Source organism: Sinocyclocheilus anshuiensis, unplaced genomic scaffold, assembly GCF_001515605.1.
Source record: "Sinocyclocheilus anshuiensis isolate Anshui unplaced genomic scaffold, SAMN03320099.WGS_v1.1 scaffold296, whole genome shotgun sequence".
NCBI classification, from domain to species: domain Eukaryota; kingdom Metazoa; phylum Chordata; class Actinopteri; order Cypriniformes; family Cyprinidae; genus Sinocyclocheilus; species Sinocyclocheilus anshuiensis.
This window is the reverse complement of record NW_015557065.1, coordinates 495,683-518,073: the sequence shown is the minus strand read 5'-3', so window position 1 is coordinate 518,073 and position 22,391 is coordinate 495,683. Positions and strand designations below refer to the sequence as shown.

Sequence of the window (22,391 nt, the reverse complement as noted above, 5' to 3'; positions counted from 1 at the left end):
ACAGACCTTCTTTATGTACCAAGAGCTTGTAACACTCCAAAGAGAAAGGAAAAATTGAGATTGCATCATGTGACCCCTTTAAAGTTTCTCTTTTGTTCTTAGCAGCCGATTTATAAGCTCTTCTCATTACAAGCATGGGAAGGCACATACTGCATTCCCAAATGCACGTTTTAAGAACTCAGATCAGATGCAAAGATGGAGTTTGTGAGGAGCAGCATTTACTGTGAACCAAGCAGCTCCAACACACAGAAAACCCTGGATCATAAACTGTATGCGTGTAAATGAACACAGTGCCATTCTTCCCTCTAAAACACGCAGCACATATATTGATTTAATTAAATGGCAGCCTTTGCAATTTGAAAATTGCACAAAAGCACATCACAACTTCTTTTTATTTTGATTAATCATATCCCTAATTTGAACTAGTCTTTTATATATAATATTAGTAAATATACACATCAGATTACACCATTAACCTATTTCAGATTAATCACCACTGCAAAAATGTGCTTTTTGGCCTAGCATAGCAGAAAACAAAGACTCATAAGGAGTTCAATGACCTAGTCAAAAAACACCCTTCACAAGTTTCTCTGAATTATGTCTTTCCACTAACATCAACCACTGGAGCTATACTTTCACCTCCAGATAGCTCAAATCCTCAGAAAAGAATAAAAGAAATAAAACTTCACTCTTGCCACTCACATCTCTGAGCACACTAAATCGTCTCTGCATCAGGACCTCATTTCCCATGAGCCCCTGCAGGCGTGACTCTCATCATCACCCAGTGCTATGAGGGGGTCTATACAGCACAATCCCAGAGGACCACCCAGATCTTCTCTGTCATGTGAAACCCCGCTCCACCTAAAAAACTTTGACACAACTATAGACCTCCAACCTGGGTGTGATCCAGAGATGACATCTCAGCTATCCCATCATCCACTTCAGCATCCACTCAGCGTGGTAGGGGGTCAGAGCACCTGCTTTGATAGAGCTGCAGGGGCTTGTGTCGACTGATCTCAGAGCGGTGGCACCAGCCCCAGGGGTCTCCACAAACAAGCATGGGCTTATGTAGAGATCAATCTTCACTGCGGAGCAGCAGGCGCACTGGAGCAGATTACTCCGACATGCCAGCGCATGAGCTCAGGAGAATGGATTAGATATTCTGGGCCTTGAATCAGTCTATGTACATTTAGCTTTTTATAGAGTAAGGCAGCATGTTCCTAGGAAGTGGGTCTTTTCATTAGTGATGGACCGATATACAGCAGCCCCAGAAGTCTTTAAGTCACACTTAAGTCAACCTTATAAATCTGAATGTCATTGCATTAGATACAAAATATTAAATCAGGTGGCATCTGAAAAAAAAAAATAAATCAATAATAAATATGAAATAACACTGAAGCTTTTCTCAGAACTAACTTTTGACAACCGCTTTCTTTTGTGATATATTTTCCTTTAAAAAAGCATGTTTGTTTGGTTGCACTGTCTTGTAAATAAATAAAATGCTTCAACTTTACGTATACTACCGTTGATAAGTTTGTGGTCAGAAAGACTTGTTTTTGTTGTTGTTTTTTGGAAAGAAATTAATACTTTCATTTAGCAAGGATGAATTAAATTAATCAAAAGTGACTGTAAAGACATTTATAATGTTACACAGGATTCCATTTCAAATAAATACTGTTCTTTTGAAATGCATATTCATTACAGAATCCTGGGGGGGAAAAATGTATCAGTTTCCACAAAAATATTAAGCAGCACAACTGTTTTTAGCACTGATAATAAAAAAAAATGTTTCGTGAGCAGCAAATCAGCATATTAGAATTATTTTTAGAGGATCATGTGCCTAAAGACTGAAGTAATGGCTCCTAAAAATTCAGATTTACCAACACAGGAATACATTACATTTTAAAATATATTAAAATAGAAAACAGTTATTTTACTTTGTAAAAATACTTCACAATATTACTGTTTTTTCTATATTTTTTAACAAATAAATGCAGCCTTGGTGAGCCAATGAGACTTCTTTCACAAACATTAAAAACATCTTACCTAACTCAAAATTTAGAATGGTATATCTGTGAGAATAATCTGCAAAACTGTGATTTGACTGTGAAGACATTTTCCCAAATATCTACGAAACCAACAAACTTTCTAATGTGCCTTTCTTTCTTTTACTCTGTTGCCCCATCTCAAAATAAATATGCATGTTATACATGTACAGACTCACATGCACAACCTCTTCACTCCTGAAGTCCGTGAGGCTCTCTAATCAAGGTTGAGTGCTCCTGAGACTGTTTCAAATGTGATGAGGACTGAAGACCACATGTATATTTAATGGGGCGACGTCTGCTGCTTATCAAAAAAAGTGTTTGAGAGGGATGATGATGAATGCATATGTCATGTTATTAATCAAATGGGGTCTGAAAATCCATCTAATCCTCTTCTACCTGTATGTCTATTATATATTTAATGATGTCGCCCACTAAGTGGAGAGCAGTAATTGTGAAGGTGTTGCACCTGTGCTGTGTAAAAAGTCACTCCAGCTGAAATGTGATGCCACTCTGGTCTCAATCCCTGGAAACATATGTAGACATTTCAATAATTACATATATTTAAAAAATGTTCAAAGGCCTTTCAAAAATGCATTTTGGCCCACAAAAATGCTAGCGTTTGCAGCGCACACTTCTTATCAGAAAAGGTTAAATTAAGTATTGTCTTTTGTTGTTATGGGCGCGTCTACAGATTTCTTGCCATATGTCTATGTTTCTTGCATCTCACGATTATGTCGTGTATGAAATAATGTCTGTGCATGTATATAAAATAACAAACTGACGATTTATATATAATCATTTGTAATTGTATATACATTGTTGTGATTAATTGTGGCTGGAACAATAATGTAGCTGGAAAAATAGTTTCCTACTGAAATTGAAATGTATATACATCTTCATCATGACTAGATGGACACGGTGAGTTTGTCTTTACTATACACGTTAGATGTGATCCAGCTCATAGTAACAATCCTGTCAGATCGTCCATCCTTTGAGTGAGAGTATAACGTTACAGGTCGGCCGATCTGGTTTCGTGGTTAAAGTGAACCTTTTCGACATGTTTCCGTGTTGTCCTTGCTCAGCAAAAGCATGGACGTCATGTTGTCTGGGGGTTTGGCAAAAGGAGAGTGGGACGGTTGGCGGTGCTCGGGGTGGTGACTGAAGGCGGTGACTGTGTAGTTCTGACGTCAACTTTTTACGGAAGTCACAACGGTTCGTGAAAAATCACAGCTACTTTAAGCAGGCTGTGTGAATTTTACTGTGGACTGACTGTTTTGAAACTTATATGGTAGTTACATAGCACCTAGACCTCAGTTATCATGAAAAAAGCCAGGAAAAGTCAGTTTTGACAATATGGGACCTTTAAACGAAATGCCATCAGGAAACATTCAGTATTAATAAACTCTACCTTGAGGCTGTACATAAATCTTCTTGCTCTCACATACCTATAAGAAATGGTCAAGAAATAAATGTTAGACCCCTACTGGATATTAGTAGTATTGTAAGATGTGCGTTTCCAACCTTTTGACAAATTAATTTTCATGACTTCACTGGTTCATGTTTACTGGACAAAATTAATAATAATTATTAATTATTACTTTATGTATTTGTACTCATTTTAGATATTAATATTACTTTATGAATGATTTTGCTTTTTCACATTTTTAATTCACTGATATTTTATAAGGTTTTGTGACCCTGGAAGCTCTGCAGGTGAAAATAAAACTAAATGTCAACCATTAGAATTTCTCTTTTTATGACAATAGAGTTATCCATGTTCAAAGTTCATGCCCTTGGCTAATGTAATAACAGAAAATATCTGCTGAAAAAAATCTCTGCAGCACAGCGAATCCATGATTTGCATAAATCAATACCAGTCGAAGAAAAAAAAACAATACAGCAGCAGGAAGGTAATAAAAGAACAATATGTAAATGGCTGGCTAAGATAAAGTGGATAATTTCACACAGATGGAGGGGAAATTGGCTGGATGTTATCAGTCCTGGGAGAGGGAGACCCCTGGTGTGTGTGACAAAAACAGAGACATCCTGTTTGTCTTGACTTCCACATGTGTGTAATATGTGTCTGGGGTTTCATTGGAGGATAAAAAATGGAAATAGTGATTTTAATGCTGTGCTATTTTTTTAGCACAGCATTAAAAAATTTTTGTATTATTTATAGCATCAGCTAGTGCAGTAGTCATCTGTCTCTCTCCTTTTTTTCCTCTTCTCTAACCCATTAGAAAAATAAACACTGGCATTTTTATTACCTCATTTATCCTTTCAATGTGCCTATACTTTAAGTGTAATTAGGACATTCAAAGTTCAAAGTTGGTAAGATTTTTTTTTATTTGTTAGACTTCTCTTAAGCTCACCTAAGCTGCATTTCTTTAACTGAAAACACAGAAAAAACAGTAATATTGTGCAAATTTAATGCAAAGCTGAATTATCAGCATCTTTACTCCTCATGATCCTTCAGAAATCATTCTAATATTCTGATTTGGTACTCAAGAAACATTTCTTATTATTATCAACGTTGAAAATAATTGCATGTCTAATATTTTTGTCAAAACTGTGATACATTTATTTCAGGATTCTTTTATGAAAAGAAAGTTTAAAAAATAGCATGGAAAGAGTGAAAAGTTACTCATGAAAGAGTAACATTATAAATATATTTACTATCAAGTTTGCACACTTTAATACATTAATCGTTGAATAAAAGTATTTATTTCTTTAAAAAAAATTCTTAGTGAGCTCAAACTTGTTAATATATCTTTTTTATTACAGCATTTACAAAAAAGTACCAAAAAGCACCACCTCATGCACAATGGGACCACAACATTCTATCCTGTGCAACAAAAAGTAAATACTATCAATTAAGATTTCACATTACTCTTTACTGCACTCTGAACAGCAGTTCATTTACAGTACATGTATGGAAAGGGCTCTTGACAGCTGCTGAAAGTGTCAACAAGCTATAAGAACCCAGAGCTGTAAACTCTTAACATTTCTTACCAAGAGCTCCTCGGCGCGTCCTTTCAGTTTATCAGTGAACGCCACAGCAAACCTGAGTGTGACAGAGACAGAGATGAAGAAATTGAGTTGATATGTTTAACATGTAAAGAAACATGAAAAGTCAGATTTATGCACTGGTTTGTGATAGCGAGGTTCGCCCCAGTGACTGCGTTCAAACGTTTTCATTTCACTGCAATTCCACACTTTCCCAGACATCAAAGCTGTCAGTGGCCGCCAAAAATCTGTAAATCAAATCAAAGTCAAGCCACGCAAATAAAAGCACCGCAATGCAATCCCTGAGCAATCCCTGAGTAACACTTATAATCAGGGTGATGAAGAGGAGAAAGATGAAGCTATGGTGGAGTTTTTTTAACATAAAAAAAATCATTACAAATTATATTGTTAGCATAAAAATTGTTAAAAGTTAAATAAAAAAATGTATATATATATATCAGAAAATACTTGTATTTTAAATGTGACCCTGGTGTTTCGTTTTACTTTTCTCAAAACCTTCAATCCTTTTGTTCTCATTTTAATTACACTTTACATCCCAGATTTTCAATTTGGTTCTGGCTTTTGAAGCTCTCTGTATTTGTATTTTGTTAAGAAAAAAAAAGTCATAAAGTTTGGACTATGCCTCTGTCTTGCTTTCAGGCCTCATCCTAAAGCTCCCTTTATTCAAACTCAAAACACACACACATACATAAGACATAAGGTCCTCTTTGATTTTTCGGGGGGATGTGCTAACAATGATTTTGAATAAAGAAAAAGCAGACAGAGTGTTGTTATTTTTCCAAATTATTGCAACTAAACCCCAAGGGTTTCCTTACGTCTCCTCTTCATCATCCCCTGTCCCTCGTCTCTCTTTCAGGAGATGTGAAGGTTAGTCAGTAACGGCAGCAGCAGGGGGTCTTCTCTGGGAGATGCGTTTGAAGTGGAAGGCTCTTATCGTTCTTATGCTCCCAAGTGTCAATTATTCCCTTAAGACTGTCAAAAGGGTGTGAGTCTGCCTGTACTAATCAAACAGATCACATGAATCGATATCACCTGGCTAATGAATTGAAACCAAAGGGTACAGATTCAGTCTATTTCAGATGAAAAAGGAAAAGAAATGCCACATAATACCTGATACTATCAACCTTTTTAAGCCAAATGCCTATTGTAGGATAAAAAGAGAAAGCAAAAACAGAGGGACTATACACTGCTGTTCAAAATTTTAGGATCAGTATAATATTTTAAAAAAAGAGCACGTCAAAATTTAGATGTTACGATTTTTAGATGTTTTAATGTATTTATTTAATCAAAAATACAGTAAAACAGTAATATTCTGAAATATTTTTACAATTTGAAATAACTGTTTTCTATTTAAATATATATTTTTTAAAATAATTATTTCTTCCTGTGATGCAAAGCTGAATTTTCAGCATCATTACTCCAGTCTTCAGTGTCACACGATCCTTTAGAAATCACTCACAATATGCTTATCCAGACCACTTTATCCAGTACAGATTAGAAGACTAATTAAAGACTAATCTTAGAAGAAGAGATTAACAACATACTAGTAAATTTATATAATCCTCTTTCATATTGTTCATTTACAATTAAAAATCCTTTACTCGCCCCTTACTCCAAAACTGCCCGACTTCTGTGGAGCACAAACTTTTTGAAGAATGATGACTCAAGAATTCAAGCTTCAAAAAGATGCAAAAGCACCTACAAAGCATCATAACTCGTCCATAAAACTAGTTTTCTGAAGCCATATGAGTTTTTATGTGAGAAACAGACAGATTACATTTTCAATTTCATGGAAAAGAACAAACAGTCCAGTACATTCTTTAATATCTCTTCTTTTGTGTACCACAAAATAAAGGAAGTCATGCAGGTTTGGAAGAGGTCATAAATGACAAAATTTTAATTTCTGGTCAAACAATTGCTTTAAATGGGTCATATGTCGCCTCTGGCTTGCTTAGTTGGGGACACTTCATTTCCAGCGATACCGTTGACTTGATTGCAAAGATACTATTTAAACTGAGCTGGATGTTGACATCACTGAATTCAATGATGAACTGTCTTTAACTGAAAAATTTGTTTACTATTGTCATTTTGCATTATTGACACACTATTTTCCTAATTAATGCTGTTCAGTTGCTTTGACACAATCTGTATTGTTAAAAGCGCTATATAAATAAAGGTGACTTGACTTGACTAGACTATGATGTTGCTAAAAAGAACATTATTTTTTGTATTTGGTGTAATGAAATGTGTTTATGCGGTTTAAGGTTAAAAAAACACTATTTTCCACATACTGTACATTATTGTTTCTCCTCTATACCCCGCCTTTCTGAAACACATCGATTTTTACAAAGCTCATCGGTCTGAAAAGCGAGGTGTGCTGTGATTGGCCAGCTATCCAGTGCGTTGTGATTGGCCGAATACCTCAAGCGTGTGACGAAAATGTTACACCCCTTGCCATATTGTGATGCCCTGTCCCGGCGTTAAGCCTTCTTTTTTTGCGTGAACATTTGGGCGGCGTTATGCAAATCGTGACGTCGACATGTGGGGGCGTGTTAGAACGAGCTGTTTTAGGTAGGCGTGGTTGACTCTTAACTTTTACAAAGAATATCTCTTTGGATTTGAGACTTTAGTCTTTGCAACTTTACAGATCTTCTTTATGCACCAAGAGCTTGTAACACTCCAAAGAGAAAGGAAAAATTGAAATCGCATCATATGACCCCTTTAATTATTTCTGACTAGAGCAGAGAAGCAGGATAAGCGTCGGCTTTCATCAAAGATAGAGTCAACTTGACCTGGCCTTGCGCAGAACTTCCTCCATCACAGCTCGCTTGTGCTCATCTTTTACGTCCTCGTTGACATCTGTCCCTCCAAACACCACCCCAAACGGCACTCCAGCATCTGCAGAGAAATTACATTTCACAACAAAGACAAAAATCCCTTATTTCACTAATTCACCTCCTCTGAAGTTCAACTTTTAAATCCTTCGAGTGAGCAAAGTCTTTGAGGCATGAAACAGTGTGTTTATCTTGCCAGAGGGGAAAGTAGTCATCCATAGAGTGGACATTTCGGGCAATGACTCACAAGAATGCTGTATCTGAGGGTGGTGAGAGAGAAGTAGCCTTCAATCTGAACAAGACATTCTGTGAGTAAGGATGCACAATTTATCAGTCAACAGTCAGTTTTCTAAATTAACACCACAAATAGAGGAAGCTGACAATATATATGATAAAAAATCAGATGGTAATACCATGGTACTCTGGTATATACTATGGTAATAAAATGATTACCATCTTCATATGCCATAATATTTCAAATAATATGGTGCATGGTACAAAAAACAGTAATACCATGGTACTTTTTTGCACATGTGGAATTTCAGTCATGACATAAAAATACTTACTGGCTAGAAATATGCATCTAAATATAAGGCATTGTTAATTAATTGAAAAAATAATAAACTGTAGGGGTGCATGAATGTTAAAATGACTGAAATTGATAAGCCAAGAATTATTAGTATACTGTATTACTTTTTGTGTGTAAGATCACGGCAAAGGTAATCTAAATGTTAAAGTAGGTAGAAATGAGCATGGACAATTAAATATCCAATATTAGTCGATACCAAAAATAAAATAAAACAATAATAATGGCTGATAACTGATATGGTATCAACCAGTGTGCCACCCCTAAATAAAATACTACTATAAAACTTGTTTAGTGTGCAAGTAGCTACTTGCCTTTTATCTACCACCAGTAAAGTCATAAATTGTGTGATAGAGCTCAATAGTGAAAAGTAACAATAATGAGACAAGATAGATGCATGTACAGTATGCGTGTGTGCAGGCTAGGCTCTGTGGTGCTCCACCTCAGTATAAAATCAATTACATCTACGAGATGCTCTCACTAATATGGTGAAACCAACATATGCATGTATTTTTGAGGGGCCGGGGACGTGTCACCTAAAAGAAGCCTGCCTCCTTTGAAAAGATGAATGGCCAGCGCAGCTTCGAACCGTGGCTCTTGCATCATCAGGGACGATACATCAGAGGCAGATCTGAACTCTCTTGTATCACACAGTACACAAGTATGTCCTGCAGCCACGATATGATTCCTGCAACCCAAACACACACATGTATACATCAGCATCTCTGTAATAAATTGGCTCCGAGTCTGAGCTGTTCTTTAATAACACCCCTTACAAAAATTGTGTGGCTGTATCATAGCACAGCGATGTAATACCATGGTACTTCGATCTCAAAGATTACCATGATTTTACCATGGTACGTGTCCAATAACATGGTACTTATTTGAACAACAGCGCCAAAAGAAAACATTATGTGCATTATGCAGTGCAATACGTGACATATAGCCTAGTACTTTGATTTAAGATAGCTTCAGTTGAAAAATGATCGCCTTACAGGGTTAATACTACTAGGATAAGCTCTTTTGTTGACTTGAGAATCAATAGAGGACTGGTACTTCCTGGTTTCGCTAAGCAAACAGCAATGTTACCTTATTCTTTCGGCTGTAGTACAGTTCCCTGTTTTGGGACTGTTTGGGGCTAGGAAGAGCACGCGCATTTTAAAATGCTGACGCTAATAAACAGTAGAGAGAGTTTGCCTGCCAGCAGACAGACAATAATACTCTCCTGACCTGACTCTGTTCGTGTTGTCGCGTCAGAGACCAGCCTCCCGGACACACACACGTACGCACGCGAGTTTATTTTTGCACTAGTCCGTTTCAAATGAAGACCCTCCGGAAACATGGAAACTAGTGTGCGAAATTAAAAAAGATAAAATGTGACACCCAATCACATCTAAATATATTAGTGTGTATATTAATAATCAAGAGTGTACACGATCTGTGTGGATTGTGTAGCAAGCCATGGAAATGTTAGATATTAATTATAGCCTAAAAGATAGATAGATATAGAAAATAAATAAATATATAAAGAACTTGACATGGTAATTACATTTGTATTACAATGTTATTTATCAAATTACCACAATATCAACATTTGATACAATCACTTCAAAGTCCCTTTTGCTAACAGTCAAAAGTTTGGATTGTTTTTATTTATGTATCTTCTAGATTTTTAAAAGTTCAACAAGGCTGCATTTATTTGATAACAATGCAATTAAAAAAAAAACAGTAATACTGCTGATTACATGCAATCCGGATTACTTGACCAAATTCCAAATATTAAATACATGTAATTAGATTATTCCAGGCCCCCTGAACATCATTGACTCAGAGGATTGAGTCTTGCCACACCGCCATAAAGCCCAGATCAGTGGAGTGTTGCAGTGAAGTTTGTCCTTCTGTAGATTTCTCCTATCTCCACATATGATCATGGAGCTCAACTAGAGTGACCAACTGGTTTTTGGTCACCACTCTAACCAAAGCCCTTCTCCATCACTTGCTCAGTTTGGCCAGGAGGCCAGCTCCAGGAAGAGTCCTGGGCCCTCATTTATCAACAGTGCGTACGCACAGATGTTTCTTTAATAACACCCCTTACAAAAATTGTGTGGCTGTATCATAGCACAGCGATGTAATACCATGGTACTTCGATCTCAAAGATTACCATGATTTTACCATGGTACGTGTCCAATAACATGGTACTTATTTGAACAACAGCGCCAAAAGAAAACATTATGTGCATTATGCAGTGCAATACGTGACATATAGCCTAGTACTTTGATTTAAGATAGCTTCAGTTGAAAAATGATCGCCTTACAGGGTTAATACTACTAGGATAAGCTCTTTTGTTGACTTGAGAATCAATAGAGGACTGGTACTTCCTGGTTTCGCTAAGCAAACAGCAATGTTACCTTATTCTTTCGGCTGTAGTACAGTTCCCTGTTTTGGGACTGTTTGGGGCTAGGAAGAGCACGCGCATTTTAAAATGCTGACGCTAATAAACAGTAGAGAGAGTTTGCCTGCCAGCAGACAGACAATAATACTCTCCTGACCTGACTCTGTTCGTGTTGTCGCGTCAGAGACCAGCCTCCCGGACACACACACGTACGCACGCGAGTTTATTTTTGCACTAGTCCGTTTCAAATGAAGACCCTCCGGAAACATGGAAACTAGTGTGCGAAATTAAAAAAGATAAAATGTGACACCCAATCACATCTAAATATATTAGTGTGTATATTAATAATCAAGAGTGTACACGATCTGTGTGGATTGTGTAGCAAGCCATGGAAATGTTAGATATTAATTATAGCCTAAAAGATAGATAGATATAGAAAATAAATAAATATATAAAGAACTTGACATGGTAATTACATTTGTATTACAATGTTATTTATCAAATTACCACAATATCAACATTTGATACAATCACTTCAAAGTCCCTTTTGCTAACAGTCAAAAGTTTGGATTGTTTTTATTTATGTATCTTCTAGATTTTTAAAAGTTCAACAAGGCTGCATTTATTTGATAACAATGCAATTAAAAAAAAAACAGTAATACTGCTGATTACATGCAATCCGGATTACTTGACCAAATTCCAAATATTAAATACATGTAATTAGATTATTCCAGGCCCCCTGAACATCATTGACTCAGAGGATTGAGTCTTGCCACACCGCCATAAAGCCCAGATCAGTGGAGTGTTGCAGTGAAGTTTGTCCTTCTGTAGATTTCTCCTATCTCCACATATGATCATGGAGCTCAACTAGAGTGACCAACTGGTTTTTGGTCACCACTCTAACCAAAGCCCTTCTCCATCACTTGCTCAGTTTGGCCAGGAGGCCAGCTCCAGGAAGAGTCCTGGGCCCTCATTTATCAACAGTGCGTACGCACAGATGTGTGCGTAATGAGTGCGTAAGCACAGTTTCACTCAAAGTGTGTGATCTACCAACTTGTACTTATATGTAGGAATGTGTGTAAATATAAGGACAAAATAGAACCTTTTCTACACACTGTTGATAAATGAGGCCCCTGGTTGTTTCAAACTTCTTTCATTAAGGGTAACAGAGACTACTTGCTTCTGTGACCCTTCAATGAAGCAGAATATTTTTCTGAACTCTTCCCCAGATGTGTGGCTTGACGCAGACCTATTTTTGAGCTCAACAGGCAGTTCATTTGCCCTCAGGGCTTGGTTTTTGCTCTGATATGCATTATCAGCTGTTAAATCTTTTATTAAGATTTGTGTGCCTTTCCAAATCATACCCATTCAACTGAATGTGCCACAGGTTAACTTCACTCGAAGTGTAGTAACATCTACAAGCAATATGAATGCTCCTGAGCTAAATTTCAACTGTCCCAGATAAGGGTATGAATACTTATGCAGTGGAATCATTTAATTTTTTTATTTGTAATAAATTTGCAAAGATTTTTTTTTTTGCTTTACCATTATGGTGTATGGAGTGTAGATTGATGTGGGAAAAAGTACTAAGCAGTTTAACATAAGGCCGCAACATAACAAAATGTGAAAAAAATGAAGGGGTATGCATACTTTCGCAAGGCACTGTATATATTCTTTGTCATTGATATATATTGCAGTTTGCTTAGTAGTAAGTAACAACAAACACATAACCCAAGTCTTGTAGTCAGTCTCATGAGAGAGAGGAGCTGTGAATGAGGGACATGCTGACTTTCGAAGTGTTATCATGCCACAGCAAATTGCCACTGGCACTTCCTTAGAGTACAGACCGTTTGAAATTGAGTTCATGAATTTCATACATTTTAATGGGTCTGAATGAGGAAAGAAGGCTAAAGTTGTGAAAGTTTTATTCACCTCTTGATCCTTAAAAATCTGTCAGCTGTTTAAAGCCGAGCAGCTCTAGCAGATCCGTGTGATCTGTCAGTCTACATAACTGACACTCAAACGCTTTTTTTTTTACTTTTGATCAAAACATGAAAGATTTAAGTACACTTGCAAATTAAATTTGTTATTGTAACTAACTGGAAATTTAAATCCATTCAACAATACATTTTTAGTCACACAATCAAATAATCTGTGTTGTTACAACATAGTATTCTGTCATATTTACAAGGAATATATTATAATACATGGCATACATTTTTATGTTAACTAAACACAAAATATCTATCTATCTGTCTATCTATCTATCTATCTATGAACACCTTAGGCAAAAAAGGTCTTTCTAAGAGGTGTATGCACAAACTATTAAAAAAGGTTTTAACAAATGGCCACTAATCACAAAAAGGGTGTGAATCTAAACAAGACATTGATAAAAAATGGTTAATAAATAAATAAATAAATGAATTATTAATCTATTTAAATTAGATTCATAATAAATGTGGACAATGCCCATAACATAAGAATATATACAATTATGTATAAAACCTCCTGGAATAATACTGATAAAATGCTCTCAAAATGAGTTCTTAACAACAATACCAGAGATGCACATTTTTCCTCAGTGGTATTTGCACAAAATTAATTAAACCCCCTAAACTATATATTCTCTATTACATCAGTGGAATAACCAACTAGCCGTATTTAAAATGTACTTGACAGCAAAGGCACCACCCAGGAAGTTTATGTGCAGAATTGATTGGCTGCAAGACTAGCCAATAGAATAAACTCTTTATTTTTCCTTTACCCAATCAGTAGTTGCCTTTAGCTTTCTTGCCAGTTGATTGACGCTTAACTCTACGTTTTGTATACAAAACGATAAACCTGATACTCTTCACTGGCACACGATAAGCGCCTCCAGATGATACTGTTATCCGATGAATGCGCTGTGGGCGCGTCTCTTTGACGCTTGTGAGTGAACCGGGTGTCACGCGGTAGTATTGTGACTTGCTGTTTACCTTCAGAGCCGACAGCTAACCATACTGTCAGACTTTCAGGAATTTTAAACTAATATTTTAATAACATGTATCCCGAGGACATTGGTAAACACGTCGCGGGCTGAACACAACTAAATGTAGAGCAGTGCTAAGTGTTCAAGAACGGTATGTGTTTACAAATGTTTGTTGTTAGTCTGTTTACTGAGTAAAATAAAGAAGTTGCTGACAGCATGTCAGCGGCCTTTCATGTTGTTTTATTGTCGGTTGAAATCTACAAATATGTCAATAAGGCTAAGAAATACATGTGTCAGTATTTTATTTGGACTCTGTCGTGATTTATTTCCTGAATTTCCATTATTGCGTCATGTATAGTTTTGTGGTATCACGTGCTTTTAATATAATGGCAGTCGTTTTGTTGTTGTTCTAGGTTTTGATTTTGGTCAGCTGACCACCTCTTGAGAAACAGCATATCAGGCCATGGCTGGCAGGGATGTAAACGAGAGCACTCCTCTTTTGGACAACTCTGTGGCTTCAACCAGATCGGAGTCAGTGTTCAATGGCAGGAGACTGGCCTGTGCTGCCATACTGCTGGCAGAGTCTTTAGAGAGGATGGCCTTCTATGGCATCACCTCGAACCTGGTGCTCTTCCTCAACAGCAGCCCCTTCTATTGGCAGGCCACTTCGGCCAGCCAGGCCCCCTTGATCTTCATGGGTGTCACTTATTTGATATCGCCTTTTGGTGGCTGGCTGGCGGATGCGTGCCTTGGCAAGTTTGCAACCATAGCCTTGAGTTTAGTTCTGTACCTAATCGGGATGCTGCTTTTCCCCTTTGTGGCCAACGACAACACCAGGACCTCTCTGTGTGGAGAAGAGATGGCGTTCCCAGTGCAGCCGGCAGAGTGTTTTCCTGAAAATGGGACTGTGCCCGCCAATGTGACCTGCATGAATCGGCCGCCCTACTGTGGGCCTGCGATATTCAGTGGTCTGGTGCTGGTGGCCGTTGGCGTGGGAGCTGTGAAATCAAACATCACTCCATTCGGGGCAGATCAGGTAATGCAGGGGTTTTCAAAATGGGGTCTGGGGAAGTGTTAGGAAGGGAGTGCTCTGGGTCCGTTGAGAAGTTTAGATAAAAACAGTGTAAAAATAAATGAACTAAAGAAAATGAATTTAAAAACTAAACAAAGTAACTTCATATATAATTTGGATAAAATAAATCAATTTTAAAAATTGATGTAAATAATACATCTAACAGTACAGTACTCTGGTGAGTCTAAAAAACATAATGTAACTTAAAAAAATACATATTTTCAAAATAATATTTTATGCTTATTTATAATTGTTGTTTCCACTGAGTCTTTATACATTTAAATATATAGCAGATTTTTTTTGTGTATATTTGGGGGATCTGTGGCATCTAAAAGATTGAAACCCGTGAGATAACATAATTCACTACAACTGAAAAGTTGTCTAAACTTTGAGTAGGTTCAAATCTCAGAGGGCACAACCTTGGATTGATTCTCAGAACAGTATTTTCTACTATGTCTGGCTTTTATGAAACTAAATGATATTAAGACCTTTGACATGCTTGCTGGCGTTTGTTCTTTCAGATGCTTTAGGTAAACCCTGACTGGTGCTGTCTGTAGATACAACGAGTCACTGCTTTTGTAGTTTAGAGAGTTTATTGTGACTTGTTTTTTGTGACTTGGTATTGGTTTTCTCACTTTTTTTTAGGAACCCAAAAGAAGAAGTTTTGAGTAAAGTGCTGTTTGCTCTGTCCACTTACTTTGGGGGCTGGTCATTTTAAACTTCAAAAAGGATGCAAAAGTATCATAAAAGTAAAGAGTGGATCTATTAGATTTGTAAACATTCTATTTGTAAATTTATTGTGAAAAGATGCAAAATGAAAAAAAAAAAGCACAAATCAGACATTGCTGTGTCTCTCATGAATGCACCTATGAGAGATAGGGTTCATAAACTGAATATAAGTCATATGGACCACTTTTATAATCCATTTCACATTCACTTCACACTCTTATTCCTCATTCATTTTCAGTATAAAATACACAGAAGATAGTCATACAGGTTTGGAATGAAACAAGAGTGACTAAGGGTGACTGTTATTTTTCAAGTTTAATTTTACCTAACATTGTCATGTCTTAAAAGGAGCTTTAAATTAACAAATGCAATAATAGTAAATTGAGAATTTAAAACACTCAATCTTATGAATCAGTGCCTTATTACTTAAGTATGGGTTTCTGCATTTCAGAAAGTGCTATTGTGTTTCCCTTGGCAACAGCCGTTTATGTGAGGCTTCCTTAAATTCGGACACAACTCTGGGCACTTTCACTTCACTTATTAAATGACAAGGCACATACCACACATTTCTGAGGTACTTTGAGTCTGAATTAGCCATGTGGCCTACAAAATGACTTGTGTCACAAGATCTAAATGCTTAGGCTTTTTGATGAAGTGACTTCTATGGTCACTGCCTAGGTCTGTTTTTCAGATTTGGTTAGAAGAACTACATTGCTATCTGCAAACTTAATATGTTGTATTGTTGAGAATTAAATGCTGAAGAAATTCAGTGATGTAGATTGATTCACACCAAGCACAACAAAACATTTCTTATAATGTGCAAAAATATTTGTACAAAAAAAGAATCCTTCCATTTGTCATGCTTTAGCACTCATTAACCACTTTCACCCGATTACATGACCTCTCAGTAACAAGAAACTATACAGTAGCCCAGTACAGTGGAGAATATCCCTGTTATAAGCAAACTATAAGGAAATAATTTGCTAAATGACTAATTAGAAACCCTAGACTCTTCTAAACGATGCTTCTGTGCATAACATGCAAAATGAAACTAACAACTTAGGAAGTAAAACTGACATCTGTCTTTGTTGGTTTTTCTGACTGCTTGACAGTTTTTTTTTGTTTGTTTTTGTTTTCCCAGTTACCTGGTCTACTGGATTATTTAACAAGTTTTTGGAAGAAAATAAAACCCAAGGCTTATTTTGCAATGTGGATGACTTGGAATAGGCCAGTGTTGATGTCTGTTGAATTGTTGCCTTGTCATATGATCGTCATGTGTTTTTTAGATTTGATAAATAAATTAACTGTGGGATGTACCATCTGGATGTCATTGTGAGGCATAGATCTCATTGAAACTTTGAGGAAGTGGGGCAATGAACTGAAAATTGGCTTACAATTTACAGTATATTGACACTTTTCCCAAAATTGGTGGATCGATCTCTGATTGTATGACTACAGCTGCATGTTTTATAGGTTTTTGAGAGCAGACATCTCTTTAGAACAGCATGTGCATGCACTTGAGAAGAAACTTCACACAAGTTTGTAAATGCATTTAGTAAATTGCAAATCAGTACTTGAATTAAATGAAGACTATGGGTATTGAATGTTGATGTGCTTATTGATGGTACTCTGTAACCACATGCAAGTAAAAAAAGATACCATGTTTTTCCAGCTGGAAATTATATTCATGTTGTTATTATTGCCTGTGTTTGATACTGAACTTGTTATAGGCCGGGTTATTATGGATTTAAAAGTGATTTGATTATTAAAATAAGGAGAGTTTTCAGTCAGTGCACTTAAAACTAATAAAACAAGTGAATAAAAATGAATCAATGATCTTAAAGTTCACACATGTATTTGTGATGTATGTCCTTACAGGTGAAGGATCGAGGTCCAGAGGCAACGCGGCAGTTCTTTAACTGGTTCTACTGGTGCATTAATCTTGGAGCGATCTTCTCGCTGGGTGGAGTAGCCTATATTCAGCAGAACGTTAGCTTCTTTATTGGCTACATCATCCCAGCCGTCTGCCTCGGGGTGTCCCTCATCATCTTTGTTCTGGGCAAAATGGTGTTTATAACCAAACCTGCAGACGGCAGTGCCTTCAGCGACATGTTCCGGATCCTGGCCTCGGCCCTCTGTGGACGCGGGCCAAAAGAACCAAGTCTGCTCAGGTGAGGGCCGCATTTACTTTACTGAATAAAGAAGTCCACATGAAATTAACCTTGACCTTGTTTATTTTCTTAATACACACTCTTGGTTTTATTGGGCCTCTTTTACAAAACAAATGTTCCACAGAAAATTGGCCGTACGGTTGTCTTTATGCAGCACTTGGAATGTAATTTTTTTTTCCCCAGGGCTTTAGCTTTATATGTGCAAATAGCAGCATAAACAATAGACCATGAGGATTCACAAATCGTTGCATCGTTATAGCTACTTATATATCATTCTTGTTCTGTTCTGAATTGTTTCATTGTTTCATTGTAATTGTTTCATTATATTTACCGCTATTTAATACACATATAAATTAATGTAATTGTTTGCAATTACAAGGTTAACGGGTGTTTTTGGAGTAAGATCAATTTCTCTTTCATGAGATTACTTCCTCTTTTTGGTCAGGTTACATTTCTTCATACCGTAAACTCTAGGGGCAAGGCTTCTAAAGCATGAATTTTTAGTGGCGTGATATTCAATTGACGATTGTTTTCAGCTGCCAAATTTATCAGTGTACAATTCGTTCGTATGATAAGATTGGTTGACTATGAATGTTTCACGAATCACAAGTGAACCCTGTCGTAAGTTTGTGTGCTCGGATCTGCGCTCGTTTCTATGTTAGATTGATAAATGAGGCCCAGTTGGAGTATTGGTTTACTTTTTCACTTCCTAATAATGAAAAGATGCGTTTTAATATAAGTGCAGCAAAAAGAATAGGATGCACATTAGTTGCAAATTAAGCTTCATCTACATATGAACATAATTTCTTGTTGAACTAAGATGTATTTTTCAGTTGTTGCATATTCAGAAAGTATAAAATATGTAAAGATTATAAATATTTATTCTTAAACTTAAAAATAAATGTGCCTATTAGTCTTTACATTCTACTGTGTTAAATGGTTTTAGTGTGTTAGATTGTAAATTTATGCAGTTCTTTCGTGGGAACCTCCACTCCAGATTCAGATGACTCTATTAGTCTGTAATGTTATCCCTCATCTTTCTCTTTGATCCACCTCTCTTGTCTGTCTCGTATGTTGCGGTCCTATTCATCGTGTCTCTGCGGCATTATTTACTGTCAAGTCAAGTCAAGTGCCGTGCCCTCTCTCTAAATCAAAGAACAGGCGCGTCATGAAAAAACGTGACGTTATTATTTTTAAGTTGGCCAAATCCGTGCTCCTTTCTTTCGTTATCTTTTTTACTTTCTTTCTCAAACACAGATATACTCCAATATTTCAGTGATGTTTTAATGAATGCTTGTTAAAATGCTTGTTTCCCCCACAAGGCCAAAGCCATCTCTACTGGATGGCGCAAAGGTGACGTACGGTGGGCGATTTTCAGAGGAGAAGGTGGAGGAAGTGAAAGCGCTGGTTAAAATACTTCCTGTTTTCCTGGCACTCATTCCGTACTGGACTGTCTATTTCCAGGTAAGGCTTTTATGAGTGGGTGTGTCAAGTACTACGTCTGTCAAATCTGTTGTGTCAGTTATAGGTCCTTAAAAATAGGGAAATGTACCAACAATGCATTTTTTAACCTTAATTTACTGTAGTTGTGACACAGGATAAATAGGAAATTGCATAGGTATTTTATTAGCTTGAAGTCTCAAGGTGTCTCATACAGAAGGAGAGGCATGGTGCTGATGAACGGTGTCGTTGGCATGTCAAATACAAGTGATGGATGTTTATAAGCAGAGATTTTGTCTCTGACATATTAAGGTTTGTGCCATTTGGAGCCTTTATGGGACGGGTGGGTTTAAAGCCCTTGAGCAGACAGGTGCTTCCTTGAAGAACTTTATATGTGCCTTGCTCAAGGTAATACAGAAAGGACAAGCAATAAAGAATGGGGCATCTCTACTACTAAAGCAGCGTTCCTTTAACAGCCGGCGTGGGGCCCGTAACCACTGAATTTATGTCACCTTACCACAGAAAAACAGGTTGTGTGTCAAACCACTCATAAAGTGTTTTGAAGATGTTTGAATACAGTTTGTCAACATTTCCATGTTTAAATATTTTCAAGGTCTGTCTCTTTCATTTCTGCATCTTACAACCACCTTAGTGAAATAACCAGCCGTTTTTTTTAAATGTTTTAATTCATAACAGGATCAGGATGTCTGGTCACCCTAATTGTTTTCCAGATCTTGACCAGTGGTAACGTAAAAAAATCCTTATATTTATGCTGTAAAATTCTTCTCTCTAAAGGTGCATTGAGTAATTTCCTGCAGTAAATGCAGCTTTAGTAGTAAAGTTAAATTGCTGTGGGACTGTCAGGATAAGGATCATTGTTTCGTAGTCCATCTCACGTGAAAACAAGATTCTCTTCCTCCAATTATGGCGAAAGGTCATCTTTTGAGGCCTTGTCATCCCATATGTTTTGTCTGCTGAGACGCTTGCCAACTGTTAGAAAGGTTATCCGACATTGTTAGTCCTCGGGGCCTTAAATTAAGGTTCAAGTAAAGGACATCTCTGACTTTTATAAAAAAAAAAAATGCCTAATGACTTTCTGCATGAATAGATATTGCAGAATGTTCTCACAAAGCACCAAACTGCTTTTACTGGCTGAAATATTGCCTCTTGTTATTTTCTACCTCTGCCCTATTTCAAGTTTTAATCAATAGCAATATTCTGCAACAGTGTCTCTACAAGTGGTAAATGGATCATAGTAGGCTGGTCAGAACCAGTGCAGTGAGTGCAGCCTGCATGTTTATGTGTGCTGTTGTCTTCGCTTGCAGATGCAGACCACATATTATCTCCAGAGTCTCCATCTGACAATTCCTGGAGCCGATCCCAACTCCACAGACTCCCACCCGGTAAGAGAACCGCTATTTCAGTGCCAATAATGTCAGATCACTTCCAAATTGGCCTGAAAGAAAAATATAATTGCTTTGTTAATGAAGAGTTCAATTATTAAAGCAGTTGGCCTCCTTTTTCGCCTGTGCTCTGGTCACTTTCCTCATCAATTTTCCCATATTTCTTATTCTGTCGTGCTATTAAGAAGCAACAGTTTCAATGCCACAGATGCTTTCATTAATGATACATACGTTTCTATAAATGAAATATGTCTTTGTCAACTGGATTTTCATTGATAATTTTTCTTAGCCAGAAACAGTTTGATTAAAGCGGTCATGACATGGATTTTTAACATTATTTTAATATGTGCCTTGAGGTTTACTTATAATGTTAATAAAGTTTTTTTCACCAAAAAGAAACAACAAATACATATGTGCAAAAATGATTATTTTCAACCCTCATTCTGACCCTCTGTCTAAAACGACTTGTTTTAAGGGGCGTGTCCTTTGAGGCTTGTCAGTAATTGGCCACTGTTATGATTGGCTAACATCCTTGCATAGGAAACCGTATCAGTGCCCTGCCCCCTCGCTATTGCATGTGAGTGTTTTGACAACATGATCAAAATAAAACATTATGAAATCATTTACTTACAGATTGTGATGCAGCTGCAGTCGGATCTAGTACCGCTTCATCTTTCAACAAATGTTTCTTTGTGAACTCTCCGTGACACTTTGCCTCATTTACGAAACAAAATACTCCTTCAACAAACAATCCTTTGACACGATCTGGGATGTACGGTGGCCGAAAAGTGCTAAACAAATCACAATTCTGAAAACAAAATAACAAATTACAAACGCAAATGCAAGTCTAAAAAACAAAATAACAATTCAGAAAGCACAACAACAATTCAGAAAACATTATAACATGTCAGAAAACACAATGACAAATTCGAAAACAAAATAATAAGTCAGAAAACACAACGACAAATCCGAAAACAAATGAACAAGTCAGAAAACACAACGACAAATCAGACAAACCGGAAGAGGTAGGTATAGTTTGAGACAGCGCCATTGGTTTGGGATTACTCACCGCTGACTGGACGAGACATCTGTCAATCAACCTATACAGGGAAGAACCAGCCGAAGAACAGCAGAGTCGGTAGAAAGTTCGGAGATGGTATTAAAGTAGCTCAGTTTAAATGTATTGTATGAATTGCCCTTACTGTGGAATAAAAAATACGGGGTGTCTATTTACATATAGTTAAAAGTGGCTGTGAATCATCAGCTCCAGTGGCGCAGATGGATAAGCGCGTGTCGTCAGCTTTTTGACGTGATCGACCCGGGTTCGATCCCATCTTTTGCCGAACTTTTTTTTCCTCCCTTTTCAAATCTCGTATTAGCAATGGATTCTATTTACACTAAGTGAAAATAGCAGTATTTTTAGCAATATGCTATTTACACTACGTGCAAATACCTATTTACACTGTTAAAATAGGAGGATTTCTACTATCAAGTATACTACTTGTTGCAAATAGTGGCAATTATCTGCACTTCAGTATTGTAGTACATTATAAAACAGTATGCAATAATAACGTATTGAGTGTAAATTATAATTTTAATTTTAATTATTAAATGGATGCCACCTTATTGGTACAATAAAGCCCTCCCTACACCTACCCTAACCCTACCCGATACTTTATTTTCAACTTTTTGATTATTTCCTTAATTTTTATTGAAAATAA

At 36.8% G+C, this 22,391-nt stretch overlaps 2 protein-coding genes across 5 annotated transcripts in view; one reads left to right on the top strand and one right to left on the bottom strand.

The window, feature by feature from the left end:
* Positions 1 to 11,090, bottom strand: part of glt1d1 (glycosyltransferase 1 domain containing 1) — a 40,635-nt gene extending 29,545 nt beyond the window's left edge. The window contains exons 1-6 of one of the 4 annotated variants that reach the window (XM_016471203.1): positions 10,904 to 11,090; positions 9,032 to 9,183; positions 7,868 to 7,973; positions 5,061 to 5,112; positions 3,457 to 3,493; positions 2,515 to 2,571 (exon numbers count right to left, since the gene is read on the bottom strand). In XM_016471203.1, coding sequence (XP_016326689.1) covers positions 2,515 to 2,571; positions 3,457 to 3,493; positions 5,061 to 5,112; positions 7,868 to 7,973; positions 9,032 to 9,183; positions 10,904 to 10,971 — 472 coding nt within the window. In that variant the 5' untranslated portion in view covers positions 10,972 to 11,090. Of the gene's footprint in view, positions 1 to 2,514; positions 2,572 to 3,456; positions 3,494 to 5,060; positions 5,113 to 7,867; positions 7,974 to 8,156; positions 8,216 to 9,031; positions 9,184 to 9,584; positions 9,786 to 10,903 lie in introns of those variants that run through there. The other 3 variants (XM_016471204.1, XM_016471202.1, XM_016471205.1) reach the window with 3 other exon arrangements.
* Positions 11,091 to 13,830: 2,740 nt separating this feature from the next.
* Positions 13,831 to 22,391, top strand: part of slc15a4 (solute carrier family 15 member 4) — a 61,496-nt gene continuing 52,935 nt past the window's right edge. The window contains exons 1-5 of the mRNA XM_016471200.1: positions 13,831 to 14,006; positions 14,269 to 14,891; positions 17,535 to 17,827; positions 19,150 to 19,291; positions 20,593 to 20,670. Of these exons, the coding sequence (XP_016326686.1) occupies positions 14,319 to 14,891; positions 17,535 to 17,827; positions 19,150 to 19,291; positions 20,593 to 20,670 (1,086 nt within the window). The 5' untranslated portion in view covers positions 13,831 to 14,006; positions 14,269 to 14,318. The remainder of the gene's footprint in view (positions 14,007 to 14,268; positions 14,892 to 17,534; positions 17,828 to 19,149; positions 19,292 to 20,592; positions 20,671 to 22,391) is intronic.